This window comes from Microtus pennsylvanicus, chromosome 4 (assembly GCF_037038515.1).
Source record: "Microtus pennsylvanicus isolate mMicPen1 chromosome 4, mMicPen1.hap1, whole genome shotgun sequence".
In the NCBI taxonomy this organism is placed as follows: Eukaryota; Metazoa; Chordata; class Mammalia; order Rodentia; family Cricetidae; genus Microtus; species Microtus pennsylvanicus.
The window spans coordinates 25,159,506-25,182,664 of record NC_134582.1 but is presented as its reverse complement, the minus strand read 5'-3'; the positions used below and the strand labels follow the sequence as shown (position 1 = coordinate 25,182,664).

General features: G+C 39.6%; 2 protein-coding genes across 3 annotated transcripts in view; both read left to right on the top strand.

Moving 5' to 3' along the window:
• Window positions 1-8,487, top strand: part of LOC142847684 (interferon-inducible GTPase 1-like) — a 43,091-nt gene extending 34,604 nt beyond the window's left edge. The window contains exons 1-2 of one of the 2 annotated variants that reach the window (XM_075968607.1): window positions 2,795-2,846; window positions 6,743-8,487. In XM_075968607.1, the coding sequence (XP_075824722.1) occupies window positions 6,765-8,006 (1,242 nt within the window). In that variant the 5' untranslated portion in view covers window positions 2,795-2,846; window positions 6,743-6,764 and the 3' untranslated portion in view covers window positions 8,007-8,487. Of the gene's footprint in view, window positions 1-2,794; window positions 2,847-6,742 lie in introns of those variants that run through there. The other variant, XM_075968606.1, reaches the window with a different exon arrangement.
• Window positions 2,798-23,159, top strand: part of LOC142847681 (interferon-inducible GTPase 1-like) — a 30,590-nt gene continuing 10,228 nt past the window's right edge. Inside the window, exon 1 of the mRNA XM_075968601.1 lies at window positions 2,798-2,846. The gene's annotated coding sequence lies outside the window, so the exon portion shown is untranslated. The remainder of the gene's footprint in view (window positions 2,847-23,159) is intronic.

The window sequence follows — 23,159 nt, the reverse complement described above, 5'->3', positions numbered from 1 at the left end:
AGTCCAGCTGGCCTTGGTGAGCTCCCACTAGATCAGCTCCACTGTCTCAGTGGGTGGGTGCACCCCTCGTGGTCCCGACTTCTTTGCTCATGTTCTCCCTCCTTCTGCTCCTCATTGGGACCTTGGGAGCTCAGTCCATTGCTCCAGTGTGGGTCTCTGTCTCTATCTCCATCCATCGCCAGATGAAAGTTCTAGGATGATATGCAAGATATTTGTCAGTATTGCGCTAGGATGGGGTCATTTCAGGTTCCCTATCCTCAGCTGCCCAAGGAACTAACTGGGGACCTCAGCTTGGGCACCTGGGAGCCCCTCTAGGGTCAATTCTCCTGCCCACCCTAAAGTGGGTCCCTTAGCTAAGAATTTTTAAGACATTATCACTTGAGTGAAGAGACAGCTTACAGAATGGGAAAAATCTTCACTAGCTATGTAATGAGCAGCAGTTTAGAATCTAAAATCTGTTAAAAAAATTAAATATCAAGAAAACAATCAACCCAATCTAAAAATGGAGCATAAGATAAATAAGGAGTTCTGAAAAGATGACCTGAGAATGCCTAAGAAATATTTTTTTTAATTTTTCAACATTGTTATCTATCAGGAAAACATAGTTCAAAACAACTTTAAGATTTGACCACACCCTAGTCAGAGTGCCTAGAAACAAAATACAAATGTTAACAAATACTCAGTAGAACACTCAGTCCCCCTGGTGGGAGGACACACTGGGAAGTGACTAAGGTAATGTGTGGAAGCTACACACAAAGGGAACATAGATTTACTACATGATCAGGCTATACTGTACATGGTGATATTCCCAAATGACTTCATCTCCTAGTGCTGAGCTATTGCTTCTCCATCACTCATGCTCTACTCACAATACCCAAGAAATGGGAACAACCTAGATGCCCATCAACTGATGGATGGATGAGGAAAATGTGCAGCTTTACAGAATGGAACATTACTCACCTGCTACCAAAATAAAAACTATGAAATTCGTGGAGAAATTGATGGAGCTGGAAAAAATTATTTGGAGTGAGGTGACAGAGGCCCCTCTCATGTGTAGATAGATTTTAGCTTTCACCCTTCAGATATGCATATTCCATTGGAAATACCAGCACAGGCTTTGAAATTACTATGGTGCCATGGAGTGGTAATTATGAGACAAAGAAGATGGTATTTAAAAGAGAATTGTGAACAAAGAAAAGTTAAATTAAATTAAACTAGGAGGTGAGAATAGGGGAGAGGAGTGAACGTAGGAGGGATAAATAACACTAAAAGAATTTCAAAATGTCACATGTAACCTAATAATGCAGAGGCTTCTTAAATATATGTACACAGAGATAAAAAAGATGATGGGGATACCTTCTTACTGGAGCAACAATGTCCCTGATAGACACCACAAGGTAAAAGTAAAAGTCCAGACTCAGGAATTACTTAGTTTTTATAGACTTGTTTGCCAGTGATAAACCTGATCCTTAGAGGCCACTGCCAGAGCTTTGGTTACTTTCCAGAACATGATGGTAACATCCTGTTAGTGAATATACCACGTTCCTGAGTTAGAGAATATGGAGAAATCAAGCTGATGCTGACCCAGAAATTCCATCCCTATTAGTTATCTTTCATAGTGCTGGAATGTTCTAGACACAGTAGCAGAGGAGAAAATGAAACATAAATCATATTCAGGTATGAACTCTGTGAGCTACAATACTGACTTGACAGATAAGATACAGCTACAAGTAGAATAGTGACAAGAACATCATGGTAGTAACCAACTACTTCCTGGTTGGATTTAGTATTGCTCCACAAGATGATACCAGTGCTTAGCACCATATCTGAACAATTACTTTAGGCTATGCTGGTCTACACCCTGGTGAGAACCTGCTACTATTATTCTGCTAAAGGACATAACATTAAAACAGCTCCTGACGATTTTCCATGATACCCATAGATTAAAGCATTGCTTAACCCTTATCATGGAAGCTCATACTTGCAGTAGGTTATAATCAATACAGATAGTCACAACTGGCCAAGATTCTTAGAATAAGACACTGACAAATGTCCAGAACAAAATGTAATATCTGTATTTCTACTCAAATAGCACAGCAATGGCTGTGGAAGAAAAGAATAAAAAGAATGTCAGGACCAGAGTCATGGATAACTCCAACTATACAGTATCTTCTGGACACAGCGGGGCAGCTCACATATGAACTGGCCGTGGTTGAGACAGCATGTTTAAGACCTGTCAAGCCCAGGCATGACCAAATCTCTGCCTTTACAGGGAAGCTGAGAATGACAAGAATTGAGGAACATGAATCTACAATTGTGAAGGAATAAGGTTACAGTCAGAGGGGGTCACATGGGTTGTGTCTTGGGTGAGACTGAAACTGGCGTCTGCAAAGGAACTCAGACAATGTGTTGTGTGACTTTAGTTCAGGCTGCATTTGTGGAGTCAGGAACCAGGAAATTTATTTTTCAAGAGCTGCTTTCCTACATAGTCAACAATCTGTTTTTTGGTGTTTATGTTCTTTTTTCAAACCCTGTTCCACATTGTCCTTTTAGGAATGTCCGGCCTTTTCTGCCAAGTAACAAAGTTTTGATAGAATGAAAAACAACTCTTTGTTTTACCTCACTTTCTCCTTCTTGGAAATGCAAGTGATTCCTAAAAGCAACTGATCCTTGTTCCTCTGTGACTGGCCAAAACACACTGAGAGAGGAGGAGCAGAACCTAGAAGGTCCTTAAATCCTGCAGAGGAAGGAGGAGTGGGTTTCTTGTGACAAGACTGGATTACTATAGAGGGTGGTTCCTGCAGCTGAATTACAGTGAGCGCACACACTGGACTCGGGATTCTCTGGTAAGTGGACAGGGGCATTCACATCTAACTTCTAACCCTCACCTTCTCTCTTCTCTAAAGAGCTGAGAGATAACAAGATATTGAGGAAGATGCCCAGAGAGAGGGGATCCTCAGTTTAAAGCTGGGGTGCTTTGGTAGAAGGTGGACAGGACTGCCTCATGGATGGTCTTAGCCAATTCCTCAGGTTGAGGTAAACCTAAAGGAAATGATCTGGATATTGATTTTGATAAAAAAAAAAACATTTTCAATTGTTTTGGCTTGTCTGACATGGCTGTAAATAGCTGCTTCTGGTGATAGAATATCTCTACCTTGTGCATGAGGTTGTTGTGTGTTACATCTTGTTTCCCAGTTCAGGGTCAACTATTAAATTCCTTACATTCCAAGGCCCCTGGTCTATGGAGAAGAGGTCTCTCTGCACACTGCTTTTGATGTAGCTGGCTGTGGAAATCTGTGCCTGAAGAATCTTGTAAACTGTGGTCTTCTTTATTGTAAAGCAGGGGTGCTAAGGATCTTCTCTCCATCTGTGAGGAACATGTCAGGATGGGTGACAGCTGTCATTTAGGCGGGGCGTCCTGCTGTAATGATTGCTCTGTCAGAGCCTTCTCGTTCCCTCAGATCATACTCAGTAGAAAGACCTTGCAGACAACTGACACATTGGTATATGTTCTTTTTTTCGAGACAGGGTTTCTCTGTAGCTTTGGTGCCTGTCCTGGAACTAGCTTTTATAGACCAGGCTGGCCTCGAACTCCCAGAGATCCACCTCCCTCTGCCTCCCGAGTGCTGGGATTAAAGGCGTGCACCACCACCGCCCGGCTGACACATTGGTATCTGAACCACAAATTCAAGAACAGAGATAATGAGAGGGGAAAACTTCTAACCCTCACCTTCTCTCTTCTCTAAAGAGCTGAGAGGTAATAAGGCATTGAGGAACATGCCCTGAAAGTGGGGATCCTCAGTTTAAAGCTGGGGTGCTTGGGTAGAAGGTGGACAGGACTGCCTCATGGATGGTCTTAGTCAATTCTTCAGGTTGAGGTAAACCTAAAGGAAATGATCTGGATATTGATTTTGATTTAAAAAAACATTTTCAATTGTTTTGGCTTGTCTGACATGGCTGTAAATAGCTGCTTCTGGTGATAGAATATCTCTACCTTGTGCATGACGTTGTTGTATGTTACATTCATCTTGTTTCCCAGTTCAGGGTCAACTATTAAATTCCTTACATTCCAAGGCCCCTGGTCTATGGAGAAGAGGTCTCTCTGCACACTGCTTTTGATGTAGCTGGCTGTGGAAATCTGTGCCTGAAGAATCTTGTAAACTGTGGTCTTCTTTATTGTAAAGCAGGGGTGCTAAGGATCTTCTCTCCATCTGTGAGGAACATGTCAGGATGTGGTGACAGCTGTCATTTAGGCGGGCGTCCTGCTGTAATGATTGCTCTGTCAGAGCCTTCTCGTTCCCTCAGATCATACTCAGTAGAAAGACCTTGCAGACAACTGACACATTGGTATCTGAACCACAAATTCAAGAACAGAGAGAATGAGAGGGGAAAACCTGAAAGATGAGAACAGCTTGTGTGCTTCAGAGACAGTCTGTCTGTGTCCTGTGGGTGACTGTCCCCTTCAACAGTAAATCTGGCTGTGGTTTTTATGTAATCAGGTTTAGCTGCCCTTTGAAGACATTCTCTTTACTCACCTCTTCCCGCCCTGTGCCTGCAGTCACTCTGCTATCTCAGTGCACTGTACAGTGGGAGGATGACAGCAAATGATCCCGGATGAATAGACATTAATGGGCAGCAAGTGCTGTAGAGAGACAGAAACATAGTGAAAGGGTGGGGAAAGATGCGGGCATGTACACTTTTATATCCCAATCAGGGTGTAAATGCTAAAGCCTGCCTATTCAAAGCAGAACCTGGAGAAAGGTCATTAAGTTACTAGCCATGTCGCTACTGCGGAAGAGCAATAAAATAAGGAAAGGAAGCAGTGACAAAGTACAAGTCCTGGAATGAAAAGACAGACTGAGATACCAGGGTGTCTGGAATTCATACACCAGATGTCCCAGAAGTGTAATAATTATATTCAAAGGTATGTTGTATGTAGCTTGTGCACTCTATACCTAATGTGTGGCCTGAGTGAAATTGGGATTCTTCTGGTACATTTCAGGATTGTCGTGATATGACTTCAGTGTCATAACTCTGGCTGTTTGATCATGCATGTTGTTGCAAGAACCATCACAGGAAATATAGCAATGCCCGTGACATGCTCAAAGCTCGTACTGAGGAGGTCTTGAAGAAGATAATGCAGGCAGAGTTGTCAATTGTGCTTGGATTTGGAAATAGAGATTAAGTCTATGAACTGATTTGGTAGAGGGGAGACAGACAGAGGAGGCTCCAGGGTGACAATGGGGATTGTTGTCTCCTTAACTAATGGTGAGATCTTTGTGCTGCTATTGAGGACTTTAAGGCAGACTTGTGGAGAATAAAGGGACAGAAATATGAGATCTGAGCTACCTAAATACCCAACAATCAAACTCATGTCCTTGAATCTGTCAGCAAGTGTATTTACCTGCTGAGCCATCATGATGAACTTGATATTCATTTTCTTGAGACAGGGTCTCAAGTAGCCCAGGCTAGGCTCTAATTCACTGTGTATCAAGGATCGCCTGAACATACTGAACCTTTTACATCTACTCCATGTGTAGCAGAACTACAGGGATCCAGAAGTGCCTGCATTTGATGAGATGCTGGGGTTGAACCCAAGGCCTTAGTCATGCTGGGAAAGCTCACTGCCAGCTGATCTACATCTCCAGCGCACAGTTGTGAATCTAAGTGATGACTTGATGACTCGGAAATATTGTATTGAAGAAAAGGATTTTAACAGTAACAGGAAGAAGTTTTATATTATTCGAAGTTTATATTCTTCATATAGGTGAATTCCAAGTCACGGATAAGACAGAAGGAAGGTAAATCTAGAAAAATTAAAAATTATCTCAACCTAATACAGTAGTTGGGCTTACTGACATATTTTGAAAAATCAATCAAACAGACAAATTAGATTTATGTGATCATTTCAGTCTTCACAATGATTAAACACCGATGTCAATTATTATTGCTTATTTTTCAGTGTGAAAAACTAGATGTGTGTTGATTTAATTTCTATTCATCTGAAGGCACACACTGAAAGAAGTGTGCACAGATGGAGAAAACATCTTGGATTTGATATACAAAACTGCAGTCAGGTTTGATGCAATACAGTTGCATTTGTTTTTGTTGTTCCTGAGGCTGGCTAAAGGACCCATGCTGTTTTTTATATAATTTTCCCTTACTTTACTTACGTTTTAATTTTTCCATAATAAAGGGTTTAATTGAAAACTAGAAGAAATTTGTTTTAATTTCCTTCCTATTGCTTTTATACACACCATGACCAAAAGGATTTTGAAAAAAGAAATTATTTGGGATGGCTTACCCATTCTGATCACAGTCCATTGCTGAGGGAAGTCACAGTAGAAACTCTACAGGAATAGAAGCAAGAATGATGAGAGAATGCTGTTTACTGACTGGTTCCCCATAGTCAGACACTGCTTTCTTATATTACCAAGGACCACCAGCACAAGGATGGTACCATTCAGATTAGGCTGGGATCTCCCACATCAATCCTAAATCAAGAAAACCTATCATGGGCATGCCCCAAGCACATTCTGATGGGAGAAATTTTTCAGATGAGATTTTCTACTCCAATAGGACTTAAGCTTTTATCTTGTTGATAAAAAATAATCAGTGCAAAATGTATGGGAACTAGTCAATATCAGAACATAACTAAGGCTTCAGCACGGAGAAGAAACATAGTGCTAAGGACAAAGGCATCTTTGATCTTTTGCAACTTTCTCTCCTTTTCTTCTTTCAGTGACTGCTTTTTAATCAAAAACATGGGTCAGTTATTCTCTGATGCATCTAAGAATGAGGACAACGGAGATTTGGAGTCCAGCTTCACTAAATATTTTAAGAAGATTAAGACAGAAAACAAAATCCTTTCTCAAGAGACCATCCATTTAATAGAATTTCATCTGAAAAAGGGAAACATTCAAGGGGCAAACTCTGTAATCAATGATGCTTTAAAAAATATTCATAACACCCCAATAAACATTGCTGTGACAGGAGAGTCCGGAGGAGGGAAGTCCAGCTTCATCAATGCCCTGAGGGGGGTTGGACCTGAAGACCAAGATGCAGCTGAAGAAGGGGTAACCGAGACAACTATGATGAGAACTCCATATAAGCACCCCAAAATTAAAACTTTGACTTTTTGGGACCTGCCTGGCATTGGAACTATGAACTTTCCACCAAAAGATTATCTGGAGAAAGTGAAATTCCAAGAGTATGATTTCTTCATTATTGTTTCTGCCACACGTTTTACAAAACTTGAACTAGACCTTGCCAAAGCAATCAGATTCATGAAAAAGAATTACTACTTTGTAAGAACCAAGGTCGACATAGATTTACAAAATGAAAAGGAATCCAAACCACGCACCTTTGACGGAGAAAAGACCCTGCAGCAGATCAGAAACTACTGTGTGAACACCTTCTGTCAGAATAACATGGATGAACCACATATTTTCCTGATTTCTAACAAACATTTATCTGACTATGATTTTCCAGTTCTGATGGATACTCTGATTAAGGATCTTTCTAATCAAAAGCGCCACAATTTTATGCTTTCCTTGCCTAATATTACCGAGGCAGTCATTGACAGAAAGCACAAGTCTATGCAGCAGCATATCTGGTTGGAAGCCTTCAAGGCTGGACTTTTGGCTGCTATTCCTGTAGTGGGCATCCTCACAAATGAGGTAGAGAAACTAAAGGTGAAGTTAAACCACTACCAAGTCCTCTTTGGAGTGGATGATGTATCCCTGGAAGTCATTGCTAAGGACTCTCAAGTGCCTGCCGAACAATTGAAAAAAATCATTAAATCACCTTTTTTGTTAGAAACTAAGAAAGAAGAAACATTAGGAGAAATGTTGTTAAAATATTTGGAGATATTTGCCTCAATTTGTGGTGGGCCCCTTGCTACAGGTCTTTACTTTAGAAAAACCTTTTACTTACAATTTCTTTTCCTTGACACAGTGACTGAAGATGCCAAAGTTCTCCTTAGAGAGACATACTCAAAAATATAGTTCAAATTCAACTCATCCACAGCTACTAACCATGACAAGATCAAACGGTTAATGCCGGGAAGTCACTGGATAAATTCCCTCTATGATAGCTTTTTTTTTTCACTAGCCAGTCCTCTATCACTATGGGACAAACTAAGGGTAAGAGTCATGTGTGTTAATATGTCAGAACCTGACAACCCCTGCTTCAGCACTCTACCTTCCCCCCTGTCTTTCAGCTCCACATGCACACTTGAATACACATGCACAGACACACACACATATATGAATGCATGCATGCATACATGCACACACACAGTGCATAAAGCACTTGCCGTGCAGATAGAAGGAGCAGAGATCAATTTACACAACCTGTATAAATGTTGAGTGGGTGGGACAGCCACCTTGTACTCCAAACTCAGAATGCAGAAACAGTGGAACCATGAAGCAAGCTGGCTAGCTAGAGCAAGTAAATCTGCAAGCTCTGGTTCAGCTGTCAGACTCTGCCTTGGGAAATGACAGAAAGCATTTGAAGATAAAGCCTAACATAAGGCAGAACTGCCTAGACACATGTGAACACGCATACCATACGAGAGACACATTTTGAATATGAAATAAAATGAAACTCAAGAAGTAAAAAAATCTAAAGTCTTACAAACTACTGTTGTGAAATATAAATTGTAAGATGTGCTAAATGTGGGCAACTACATCCACACAAAACTTGAGAGAGTTTAATAAGAAATTCCAAACAGAACAGAGTTGAGCACAGCTTCTTGGTAGTCACATTTTCTTTCCAGTGGGCTCTGTTTGCTGGTGGCAAGCAGGGGGCACAGCGGCTCCTTTAGGAGAGGTCTTCCTGACTTATCATTGGCAGCGAAGGCTGCTCAGCTTCTTTAGGAGAGGGATTACTTGTTCATGCTAGTAGCACAAACAACTCTGGCTCTTTCAGGAGATGGAGCACTTAAATAGGGTATGTGAGTAGCATGTTACAAATTGCTTAATGATGATGTAGATGCAGTGAACATTTCTCTGCCATGTTAAAATGGGTCAAGTCAACAGGCAGGGCCACAGAGTTGGTCCTAATCATGCCTGTTTAGCATTTTTTTAAAGTGCTTCTGGTCAAAAAAATAATTACAGATACATACTCAATAAAGACAAATTCAGATTTTAAAAAAAGACCTCTAAGTGGGTCGTACTGTTGCATAAATGTGCATAGGCTTGAGAGAGAGAGAGGAAAAAGTGTATAGACAGTTATAATATATAAGAGTACAGGCAGTCTTATATTAAATATGTAAAGATAATAAAATAAATATTAAACTTGAAAAAAAAGTAATAGGGTAAAAAAATAAGTCTCATAAAGATGTCAATAATATGTATAATATTGTATTGTAATTGAATTTTGAATAACATTGAATTTATTTTAATTTATGTATAAATTTTATTTAAATTTTTGACTGTGAATGAGCTAAGTACAGAGAGATATTTGATTCTGGGGGCTGCAATGCTAAACCAGCATATATATTTTATATATATATTTTAAAGGTATCTTGACTTCAAAATTTGGTCTAAGGATATGTTCCTTTGGAAAAGAGGTTTTGCTTTTCTTCCACAGAGGGTGAGAACCTGTGGATTCCTTCCAAAGTATTGTAATTTAATGAACCAAGACCCTCTGAAAGGTCTCAACAGACCCCAAAATTACCTCCCCCAACAGAAAGTAAGAAGCAATCTGAAGAGAACTATATCCAAATTCCCAAATATCCTTTATAAATGTTTGTTTGCATTTAAAGGGGGATATCCTATAAAATGAATACTTTGCATTTGTTTAGATCTTTGTTTATTGATACAAATTTTTAGGTCAATTTTGTTATATGTATATTTCTGCACTTGTTTAGGTATTGTATTTGTAAATTTTATTTTAAAATATAATGTATACTTAAGAAAAAGAAATTAAAAGTCATTTGTAATAGTCAAACTTGTGGTCATTTTAGTTGGGTTGTCTAGATGTACAGACTTATAGGTATTTTTGAAATCTTTCTAAGATATGCAGAATATGACATTTAAAATGTTTTAAGAACTTAAACTCTTCTCAACAGTAAGACATGTTTGCTTCTGGCAGCACCAATTACTTCAGAGAGCCCAATGGGCATTGAAGAAACTCATTATGAAATTTGCCTTCAATGTAACTTTTCTTGCCTAGACTGCTAGATGTTATGCTGTATGAAATGGACATGCAGAACCCACAAAAATAACTGCTAAACTTGCCAAAAAGTGAGACAGTCCTTCAGGGTTCCTGCTTCATAAAAGAGTCTGCCAGACATTCTGCAGGAAATAAAAGAAAGTGAATGACAAACTGTCAATAGAGGCGAAACAGTCTTTGAAATTTTCTGTTTCATGGAAAAGTCTATCAGAAACTATAGGCATGTAGGATGAATATGGATGCCCCAATGTTACAGAACTTTGGGTGAATGTCCAGGCCATGAGATGTCTCTGTCAATTCAAGAATTTTGGAAGTTGCTTAAAATGGACTTTTTGTTAACTTAGGTAATATTATAAGCTTCTGGGGTCTTTGGCGTAGTTGAAGAATAGATAGGTATAATCATAGTTTTACTTAGTTATGATAAAAAATAAAATAGACATAAATATTGTAACTATAATTCTCACTTGATACCTGTTTTTTATGTTAAATTTTGCTATGTTAAAGTTGAAACCTTCCTTTTTATTTAGACAGAAAAGGAGAGGTGATGTGGGATTCCCCTCTGTATGCTGTGAATGTGTTCTTTTGCCATTGGTTAATGAGTAATACTGCTTTGACCTACAGAAAATCAGAACAGAATAAGACAGAATTCCAAGCAGAAATAGAGAAGAAAGTAGGCAGAACCAAAGAGATGCAATGTAACTTTGAAGAAGAAAGATGCCTACCAGTAGACCACAACCTTGTGATGATACATAGATTAATAGAAATGGTTTAATTAGGATATAAGAATTAGCCAGGAATATGTCTAAGTCATTGGCCAAGCAGTGTTGTAATTAATACAGTTTCTGTGTGATTATTTTGAGTCTGGTCATCTGGAAAATGAACGAGCAGCCTCTGTCCTCAAAGTAGAAACAAAAATCTAAGTAAGTGACACTTGTCCTAGTACAGGGTACTGGCATTCCAGAGTTTGGGGTGTGAATTTCCTCAACAGGAACCTCCAACCAGGCCATAAGCTTTAGCCTTAGCTTTCGCAACCCAAGAAGCAGACAGAATCAGCCACCAAAGCTGGGAAAGGATCCACATCACTTAGCAGTTTAAAGACTCATGAGTTCAAAAAATGCTAAATGATAAATAGTAAAAGAGGTTCAGATAGAAAAAAACTGTAAACATGTTCCAGTGTGTTTAAGAAAGAAAAGAAAATTGTTGTAGATAGCCATAGGAAGAAATAGATTAAAAATAATGAAGTCTTTAAAGAGACAATGGAGTAAAAGAAAAAAAAGCCACATTAGATTGGAAATATACAAGTATAGTATTGTGTTGAAGTTTTTGAATGCTGATGGGCAAAGACAACTGTTAGGAGATATGGGATTATGAACAGGACTGAAAAAATGAACCAGCCTATATACTTTAGGACAATCTTAACTTTAAAAATTAAGTCAAAAACATATTTGTCAAATGGAAATCAAATATGCTTTGGAGTTTTGTTCCCACAGGAGACAAGAAACTTTGGATTCCTTCGGGAATAATATGGATCAGCTTTGAACAATGAGACCTCCTGAATCTTGACAGTTGATAAATATCTATAAAGGTTATAGCTGATCTTCCCAGGACTTGGCCATTATCCCAATTTTCCTCAGAGACCCATAAAAATGTCTATGCCCACATACAACAACAGGATATAGTTTCGAGAACACAATGCCAATATTCCCAAGAGGGATGTGGGGGGCTTTTGGATATTTGATGGGGTATGGATGATTGTTATCATTTAGGGGAATATAGAAATATAGGATAAAAACACAACTATTAAACTCAGATATTTTGCACTGGCATCAATTTTGGTATATTGATACAAATTTAAAGCTTATAAATAAATTTTATAACACTGTATATGTTTCTACTCTTGGGAATATTGCACTTATGCAGTTCATTTAAGGATGAAATATATAAATAAGAAATGAGGTTAATAGTCTATAATAATCAAAGTTGTAGTCACATTGGTTATGATTTCTAGGTTATTAGGTATATTTTAGATAGATAAATGCTCTGCAAACAGTACAAAAACCTATAGAATATGGTATTTAAAATGTTTTATTAACTTAGGGCTTTTCATGTCAATGAGACACATCTGCCTCTGGCAGCATACATGAACATCATAAGAGGATGATGGGCATCAAAGAAACTTCATAGAAGTTTGTTTTCATTGTGACAAGATTAGGCATTTGGGAAAGAAACTGGTTGTTCTTCGACTGCTTGACTGTGTACCTTGAAGACTGGACACACAGGACTCACAGGAAAATGACAGCTGAAACAAGGCAGAACAGTCCTTCACATATCCTGCTAAACTGAAAAGTCTGTGAGATACTCTTCACCTGTAGGCTGAAAGTAGATGCCCCAGTGTTGCAAATGAACTTGGAGTGACTGTCCAGGCAGCAAGTAGTCTCTGCTGTTAATAATATTATGTTCTTCTGAGGGTTTAACTTTGATGGAGTTAAAGACTAGATTGCTAGAGTTGCTATTTTCCTAAGTTATTATAGAAAGTAAATTGGATGTAAAACTTTAAATTAAGATAAGATAGGTAATGGATTATTTTCTCTGAATATGCTAAACAGAAATGGGCTAAATATTGTAAATGTAATTCTTACTTGGTGACTGTTTTGTTGTGTGTAGTTTTGCTTTGTTAATGTTAAAACCTTTCATTTTTATTTAGACAAAGGGAGAAATGTTGTAGAATGTTACTTTAAGAAGTGTTACATTTTTATGCTGTGGATCTGTGGAACAATTAAATTAATGATGCAAAGATGTGTTGCATTCTTTTATGTTGAATTTGTTTAATTGTGTGGAGCGGTGTGACTTTGCCTGTCCAAACACGTGGTTGGTCTAATAAAGAGCTGAATGACAAATATCAAGGAAGGAGTAAGGATATGAGGGGCAGGCAGAGAGTATAAGTAGGAGGAGAAATCTGGGAGAAAAGATCAAGAAAAAAAGGAGGTCAGCCACCCAACCACACAGCCAGAATTGAAAGAAGGAGGAAAGAAAAGAGATAAAGAAATGGAGAATGGTAAAAGCCCAGAGGCAAAAGGTATATGGGAAAATTTAAGGAAAGCTGGCAAGAAACAAGTCAAGCTAAGGCCAGGCATTTAAAATTAGTAAGTCTCTGTGTGCATTTGTTTGGGAGCTGAGGGGCAGCCCCACCCCCCGCCCAAAGAGTTAAAAAGTAAAAACAACAACATACAGAGATGTAAAAGATTCATGAAGTTCCTTTCCCTCGAGGATATATAAGCAGAAAGAATTCTGTGGTAGTGGAGATTTCAGAGCAGCTGTAGTTCCTGAAAATCATTCAGGGGGCCCCAAGGCAGCAATTGTGGTGGATCATTGCCCTTCTCAAGTGGGCTTTTCAGTGATGCAGCCTCCTCTGATTGGGCAATCTTCCTGTAAGTCACTCTCACTCTAATAAACTCGCTCATTCACAAACTAGACTAGAAAGACGTCCCTTTGGTCTGTCGTGGGTTCCTAGATGGGATGAATAGATTTTTTGTGTCTACCCAGGAAAAACACAGAACACAACTGATGCCTTGAAGAGAGACCAGAAGAACCAAAGCTGAGTTAAGGAGAACTCATTGCCTTGTTCTTACAATGAATGCTAATATATGGAAGTGATGATGCCCATTTGATTGGCCCTCTCAATCCTGTACCCAGACATACCTAAATAGAAACTGGACACAGAGGTAGATCCTAGTGGGTTCTTGAGACAGAGATCCTACCCATTGTCTATAGTAGGTGTACATGCACCCAGAGTAGAAGTGGGTAATGTCCTAGGATGATAGAAGTGTCACTATCGAGATTTGCATGCATAATACATGCAGGTGAAGGTCTTAGACTGCCCAGTACATTGTCAGAGAGGAGTTAAGTAAAACCAAGTGAAGTCCCAGGATACAAAGCTCTCCTCATGTGTTTGCCCACCTGAGGAAGATGACAGAGAGCAATAAAATTTCTAATTAAACCTAATAAACTCAGTGACTCATTAAACCAGACATGGCTGGAATCTCTTCTTTAGCTTGTCACCAGTGCCCTTTCTAGTATGAATAGACATTTCTTTCTTTCTTCCCAGGAAAAGCCATGTAATAAGAGAGATGTTTTGGCATAAGTAGCCATTGTCACAGTATGGAATTTGGTGGCCATAAAAGATAATTTATACATTCCCTTAGTTTGTTTCTCTGTTGATGAGATTAAACACTCACTGTCAGACAACATCCCTGAATGAAGCTGTGTGAGGAGATTTCTGAGAGCTTGTGAGAAACTCCAAGTAAACAAGACAAAGCACCCATCACATTTACATATTTACATACAAGAGTCTTCTAACCTCTGTTACTCATTAGCATGGATTTGTTCTTGGAATATGCTTTTGTGCCCCCTCTCAGGTGGGATAAATAGCAGTGGATTTTGCTTTTTCAATTACGCATGATCTTTCCCGTTATTATTTAGAATGATATTTTTAAATACAAGTTGTCATCATGACTGTATGTAGTCTTGACCTCATATGACCTTGCCCTCCTCACTGTATAAAACTTGAACTCAGCTAAGCTTTGCTCAGAAGACCTTGTTTAACCCTCAGAATGTCCTGATTTTCCCGGTGGGTTATAGTTCATCATCAAGGGAGGACAAGGTAGGAACTGAAGTAGATTGTGAAGGAGCACTGCTTACTGACTTGTTCTCCATGGCTTGCTCACTCCACTTTCTCACACAACCCAGGACCACTTTCCTAGAGATGGCACACACCACAGTAGGCTGGCTTGTCCTACATAATTTATCATAAACTGAGTTTTCATCCTGCCCAGTCCCACGGTCATTCAGTACCAAAAAAATACTCAGAAGTTTATAACAAGTATAAACTGCTTGGCCTATTGGTTTAGGATTATTATTAACTAGCTATCACATCTTAAATTAACTCAGAATTCTTGTTTATGTTAGTCACGTGGCTTGGTAACTTGTATCAGTGAGGCATTCTCCTCTTGCTTTCTCTGCATCTGGCTGGTGACAGACTCTGCTTTTCTTCTTCCCAAAATTCTATTAGTCTGGTTGCTGGCCTATACACCCTGCCTAGCTACTACCCAATCAGCATTTTATTAAACCAAAACAAGTGACAAATGTTTACATTTTACAAGAGTATTTCCCCCACAGCATTTCACCTTTTTTCTTTTCAAAACAATAAATCTGACTCAAATCTCCTTTGTTTAGCTTTTCTTCTGACCATTATCCATAAAAGCTTGTAACCAACACTCTAAACAAGGACAAAGATCTATAATCCATATTTTGGGAATGTGGGCTTAGTTTTCTTGGCTACTTCCTGCTGACTGGGGGCACTGATAAACTTATGGGAACACAAAGAAAATTTAGAATTATGGTCAAGTCCTGACTAGAGTATTCTGTGAGGCTTGATCATCTCAGCCAGCCATCTTGAAGCTATTCTGGATGTAGAACTCAGAGGAAACTATAACAGAGGTACTCAGAAACACTGGATCATCTTGGCCATCCTTTCCCACTGAAGAGTTTTCAGGAGACCTTTCTCAATCAAACCTTATTTTCTTAACCTAGAATGAATCCACAACCTCTCTTTTTCTGTAAATACAAAAGCAAAATCTCTCCTCCAAAGTAACATATCATACAAAAATACAAATGACAACATAATGTGTTGTGGAGGTGAGAAAATAGAATATTCAGTCCCCGATAGTGGGGGGCACACTGGGGAAGTGACTACGGTAATGTGTGGAAGCTACACAAGAAGGGAACACAGATTTATTACATAATCCAGGTGGACTACTCATGGCAATATTCCCAAATGACTTCATCTCCTACTGTTAAACTACTTGATAATTGATCAGCCATGCTCTATTCACAATACCCAAGAAATGGAAACAACCTAGGTACCCATCAACTGATGGATGGATGAGGAAAAAGTACAGCTTTACAGAATCGAATATTACTTATATGCTAAAAAAATAAAAACTATGAAATTCACGGGAAAATGGGTGGAGCTGGAAACAATCATTTTGAGTGAGTTCCAGAGAGACAAGCATCATTTTATCCCTCTCATATATAGCTCTTAGTTTCCACCCTTTGTCCCAGTCAGGCCAGGCGCCTGGCACAGCCATGTCTTCAACAGGACAGCCCAAAAAAATCAAAAAAATCATGTGAGGCCCTGGGCCTCTAAGGCAATGACTTGCAAATTGGAACCTACCCAGACAAAGCTCATGTGTAGTTAGTAAACATCTTTTCCCATTCTGTAAGCAGCTGCTTTGTACAAGTGACAAAAAGGCAAGCAGCACTTCCCATTTTTTCCTTTTATAAATAAGTCTTGATCCTAGAGATCCATAGATTTTTTTTTATTTTTTTTTTTATTTTTTTTTTTTTGCTTTACACCTCAATCACTTAGGACTAGAATCAGGTGAATCAGCATTGCCTCCTGCTGGCCAGTGAGGTGCAGCGCAGTGTGTCTCTTCTGAAACTCTTTAAGGCCTTTCAATCCCAAGGGATGCTAGCTGGGAGACCGCAATGGTCATTGCATTTCTCTGTATGAATGATTAGAATTACACTGTCAAACAGTTAGTAAACCTTTTGTGTGTCCTGAGATCAGATGCCACTGGTTCTGTTCCAGCTGTTACTGATAAATATGAAATGCTGACGTCATCCTTAAGATGATATCAAGTAGCTGATGTCTGTAGCAAACAATAAAATGAGATTTGTATAAAGAGTATATACATCATTATTTTCCATCAGTTTGGTGAGGCTTAAGTTAGCCTCAGAAAATGGGAATCATTTTCTGCTCATGTCATTGACTAGAAATGACTTTTTACTTTTTAATATATTTTACAAAAACTTCTTACTATTTTTAAAAATTCAAATTTGACATTTGTGTGAGTGGTGTATGTTCGTGTGAGTGTGTGTATCCATATGTATGCACTCAACCATATATGAACATGTGGAGGATGCAGGGAGGTGGTCAAGGTATGGTGTCTTCCTCTATCACTCTCCACCTTATTTTTCAATACAAGGTCTCTCATTGATCCTAATAACCATTGATAGGTAGAAGGCTGCACGGTGATCTCACCTCACCATGCTTGGCTTTAGTGGGTGTGGCAAACCTAAGCGAGGTCCTCATGCATGCACAGCAAGTGCTTTATCACTGAACCATCCCTCCATCCTTCAATATTTAACTTTAAGAGGTAATGGCCCTACAGTGATAGCATCTGCCTGTAGCCCACCCCTCAGAGACCAAAACCAGGCAGATCTCTGTGAGTTATAGGTCAGTCTGGTCTAAGTACTGAGTTCCAGGACAGCCAAGGTGACATAGTGAGGCACAGACTCAAGTAAATGAATTAATAAGTAAGATTGCGGATGTAGTTCAGTTGGTAGAGTTCAGAAAACACTGAATCACCGAATATCACCTATTTGTTATTTCCCAGCACTGGGGAGCTAGAGATGAAGCAAACAAAAATTTATGCTCATCCACTGTTCCGTTGCAATTCAAGAACAGTGTGGCTGAATAATAGCATGTTGAAAAATAGCAAACATGGTGGTGAATATGAAAGACTGGTGTGTTGGTGAGAAAGGGAACGATGGGAGAAGAACAATGAGGGATCTGCGTAGAGCAGGAAGGCTCAACCAAAGCTTCCCCTCTGTTACATGCACCCCTTCCCACACTCTGAATGTGCAGCATTTATGACTAGCAGGCAGCATAGAAAAGCAGTTTCAGTTTCGCATTCCTGGCAATGACTGGAAATGCAGCTCTCCTTGTTATTTTGGCTAAGAGTCCACTGGGAGTCCTGCATTACTAACATAACTCTCACTTTTCTCTCAGAACTGTGAGCAGACAGTGCTCCAGGGCCTGACCCAACCTGAGGGAAAACAACAACATCAACAAAACTAACCTAAATTACAACCCTGGAAAGGAGCTCCAATAGCTCAGACGATGAAATTGACCATAGCAGGTGACTTCATTCCTGTTGACTGATCTCTGGCACGTGTGAGCAGATGCTACAGATCAACAGGATTCATCCAGCAGAATTGCTTAGGATGAACTGGAGCTCCTGAAAGTAGTTGCCATAGGCGAACTGTGTATCATTTCTCAAAGAACTCAGAGAAATAGAAATTGCTTTGTCTGGGCACTTTACACCCTCTCAATATCCATGCACAGGGGCTGTTTAATGTACAGCCAATGTCCATAAGCTGTAGATTGGCTCACGAAATCAAAAGGAGGTTCTGAGCCGGAGAAACAAGGTTTTCACAGCTGAAATCTCAGCAGTCAGAACGCTAAGGTGAGAAAATCACCAGGAGATCAAGATCAGTCTGGATTACATAGACCCATGGGGACACTAGACCTACACTGTATACAAAGGAAGACACTGACACAAAATACTTTTAAAAGACACCATCATTTGAATGAAGAGGCAGTTTACAATACTGAAAAAAAATCTTTATCAGCTATGTAGGAGACAGGGGGTAAGTATCTAGAATCTGTAGAGAAATATTGAACTTCAAGAAAAGGAGGAACCCAACCTAAAAATGGAGCATAAGCTAAACAGAGTTCTCTAAGATGAAGTGCAAATGTCTGAGAAATATTTTTTTTGTAATTTTCAACATTTTTGTATGTCAGGAAAATACAAGCCAAAACTACATTGAGATTTCACCTCAGCCCAGTCAGAGAGACTAGAAACAGAGGTACAAATGGCAACTAATGCCATTGTGGAGGGTGGGGGAGGAGAACACTCAGTCCCCGCTAGTGGGAGGGCAAACTGGAGGTTTCTAGGGTACCATGTGTGGAAGCTCCACACAAAGAGAAAATAGCTTCGCTACATGATCCAGCTGTGCTACTCCTGCCAATATTCCCAAATGACGTCATCTCCTTCTGTTGACCTACTTGCTTATCCATCATCTACACTCTATTCACAGGAACCAAGAAATGGAGCCAGTCTAGATGTCCATCAACTGATGGATGCATGCTGAATACGTGCAACTTTACAGATTGAAAGACTTTTCATCTGTTGACAATATAGAAACTATGAAATTCCTGGGGCAATGGATGGTGCTGGAAACAACCATTCTGGGTGAGGCATCAGAGGCCCAGAGATACAAACATCATTTAATCCCTCTCATGAGTAGCTCTTAGCTTCTTCAGATGTGTGTTTCATTTGGAATACCCACAGAGTTTCAAAATTACTATGGTGTCATGGAGGGAAAAATGCAGGAGAGGGAAGATGGGATTTAAAAGAGAAGTATGGGTAAAGAAGGGTTAAATTGAGCTGGGAGTTGAGAATAGGGGAGTGGAGTGAAAGTCGGAGGGCTAAATAACACTAAAGGATTTTCAAAATGTCACATGTAACCTACTAATGTAAAGGCTTCCTGAATATATGTATACATATATGAAAAAGACAATGGAGAGACCCTCTAATGGGGTAGTGATGTCCCTGCTAGACACCACAGGGTAATAAATAAAAAGCCCAGACCCAAGAATTACTTGGCTTTTTTTCAACTTGTTGGCCAGTGATGATCCTAATCATTACCAGCCATTGTCAGTGCTCTTGAGCACCTTCCAGAACTCCATGGTAAGATCCTGTTAGTGAAACACCATATTGCTGAGTTATAGGACATGGAGAAACCAAGGCGATACTGACCCAGAAACTCCACCCCTACCAGTTATTTTTCACAGTGCTGGAAGGTTCTAGACAGAGTAACAGAGAAGAAAATGAAACATTAATCATATCCAGGTATGAACTCTTTGAGCAATAATAATGACTGATCAGATAAGAAATAACCACCAATATACTAGTAGTACAAGAATGCGGTGGTAGTAACCAAGTACTTCCTGATGGGATTAATATTTCTCCACAAGACAAAACCCGTATTTGGTACCATATCTAGACAATCACCTAAGGCTGTGCTGGTCATACATCTTAGTGAGAACCTATTACTATTATTCTGCTATAGAACATAATATTAAACCAGCTCCCAATGATTTTCCATAGGTTAAGGCACTGATTAACCCTTATCATGGAAGTTCTTATTTGCAGTACATTATAATCAATGCAGATATCCACAACTGATATAACAAAATGCTTAGAATAAGACATTGGTAAATGTCCAGAACTAGATGGAATATACTTAGTCATATTTCCAAAGATACAGGAATAGTTGTGGCGGAAAGGATAAAAAAGAGTGTGGGAGCTAGAGCTGTGGATGTCTACAAGAAAACAGGGTCTTCTGGAAACTGCAGGGTAGCTCCACATGTGAACTGGCTGTGGTTGAGACAGCATGTGTAAGACCTGTCAAGCCCAGGCATGACCAAATCTCTGCCTTGACAGGGAAGCTGAGAATGACAAGAATTAAGGACCGTGAATCTACAATTGTGAAGGAATAAGGTTACGGTCAGAGGGGGTCACATGGGTTGTGTCTTGGGTGAGACTGAAACTGGCGTCTGCAAAGGAACTCAGACAATGTGCTGTGTGACTTTAGTTCAGGCTGCATTTGTGGAGTCAGGGATCAGGAAATTTATCTTTCAAGGGCTGTTTTCCAGCATAGTCAGTAAGACACTTCTCCGTGTTTCTGTTCTTTTCCAAGCCTCGTTCCACGTTATTTTAGGAGTGTCCGGCCTTTTCTGCCAAGTAAGGAAGAGTTAATAGAATCAAAAACAACTTTTTGTTTACTTCATTTCCTCTTCTTGGAAATGCAGGTGATTCCTTAAAAGCAAATAGATCCATGGTCCTCCGTGATTGTCCAAAACACACTGAAAGGGGAGGGGCAGAACCTAGAAGAGTCTGTATGTCTTGCAGAAAAAGCAGGGGTGGGTTTCATGTCAAGAGACTGCAGCACAGTGGACAGTGGTTCCTGCAGCTGAACTACAGTGAGCGCACACACTGGACTCAGGGTTCTCTGGTAAGTGGACAGGGGCACTCAGATCTAACTTGTAACCCTCACCATCTCTCTTCTCTAAAGAGATGACAAGGAACAAGACATTTAGGAGCATACCCTGAGAGTAGGGATCCTCTGCTTGGAAACTGGGATGCTTTGGTGGGAGGTGGACAGGACTGCATCATGGATGGGCTTAGCCAGTTCTTCAAGTTGAGGTACTCCTTAGGGAAATGACCTGGATATTGATTTTGGTTAAATGTTTTAAATTATTTTGGCTTATTTCTTATTTCTCTTTCTAACATGGATTTGGAAATGTCTGCTTCAAGTGATGGAATATCTCTGTAGTGTGAATGAGGTTGGTATATCTCACCCTCATCTTGCTTCCTAGTTCAGGGTATGCTATTTAGTTCCTTAAACCATGATGCTCTTGCCCACTGAACCAGCCCTTTGGATTATGTTTTATATGAATGCAACGTTTCATTTTTCCATGAATTTTTTACATATTTATTTATTTATATGAATGCATATTATGCACATAGGTGGAGGTGAGAGAACAACCTGCCAAAATTAGTTCTCTCTTTACCATGTGGTTCTCCGAGATTGAACTAGGTTTGTCTAGGTTTGGCTGCAAGTATCTTTACAGATTGAGCCATCTCATTTTATTTTTTTTATTTTTCTTTAGTAAGTATCTACCTGTTGGGGCCGAGAAATGCAGGCCCCTTTCCCACGTTATCTGAGGGTCAGAGCATTTGGGGAATAATAAGCATTAATCATTATCAGTCAGGGGGTGGCTGCCTGGCCTCTATTTTAAGTTAAGATAGCTCAGCGCCATCCCTACAGGTGGTCAGGATTGCCAATGTACTTCTGTTCCTTCCACTGTAACTTATGAGATCACCTGGGGAAGGGGTGTTTTCTGCCTGCATGACCAGTGTCTGTGAGTCAACCCTGACTTGAGTCTTCCTGCTACCTAGGCAACAGAATGCTAATGATGGGAAGTCTCAGGCTGTCATGTTAACAAAACCTTTGTTACCTTCTCCCCCAGTTTACCTTAAGTATAAAAACTGTGGCAAAATAAATGCAGGTGATTTCAGGATCTGAATAATCCCTGAAACTCACTCCTACTGTCTTATGGTTCCTTTCTCTCCTTTCTCTATTTTCCCACTCCCCTACCCTGGTAAGAAGTGTTTTCATTGAAGCTGGTCCTCAACATCAGGAATGCTGGATAAAGTGGAATTTATATTGTTGAAAACGGGCAAACTGTTTCTCAATGGGAGCATTCCCAGCAGCATGAGACAAGGTTATACTTGCTAAGCGTCTTAAATTGCATTTGAAATCCTTCCCCACCTAGTGGGTATGTGAAGTTTTCGTTAGAACTCCCCCAATGGTGACTGTATAGTCAAGTGATTATTTGACATCAGTGTTTCTTTTTGCTAATGTGTCTATTAGATTAGAAAATCAAGTTGCTTGTTTTCTTACTATTGAGTTTTAGGAAATCTTTATATGTTGTGCATAAGGTCTGATTCTTCATTTGCAATTTTTTCTCCAAATCAATAGTATGTCTTTTTCATTTTATCAACTTTCTTTCAAAGAAAAATTTGATATTTCTATTAACTTACTTTTTCTGCAAGGTATTCTGATTGCCTTTCCTATGTCTTCGTGTGAATGACAGCTTTGAATGGTGTTCTGGAAGTTTTGATTAGTATGCTTCTATGAAGAACACTAATTTCTTTTTGGCCTAGTTGTGTTTTGTTTCTTCGTTCCTTTCTTTCTTTCTTTCTTTCTTTCTTTCTTTCTTTCTTTCTTTCTTTCTTTCTTTCGACTTGGGGTTTTGGGTTTTTTCGAGACAGGGTTTCTCTGTAGCTTTGGAGCCTGTCTTGAAACTCACTCTGTAGATCAGGTAGACGTCAGTCTCACAGAGATCCGCCTGCCTCTGCCTCCCAAGTGCCGGGATTAAAGATTTGTGCCACCACCGCCAGGCTATTTTTATTTTTTATCTTCTGCTATTTGGTACCCACAGAACCGCAATTTCCCAAGCTTCGCCAGTGCTAGTTGAAGCTGTTTCTAACTTGCTCCATCTAGTG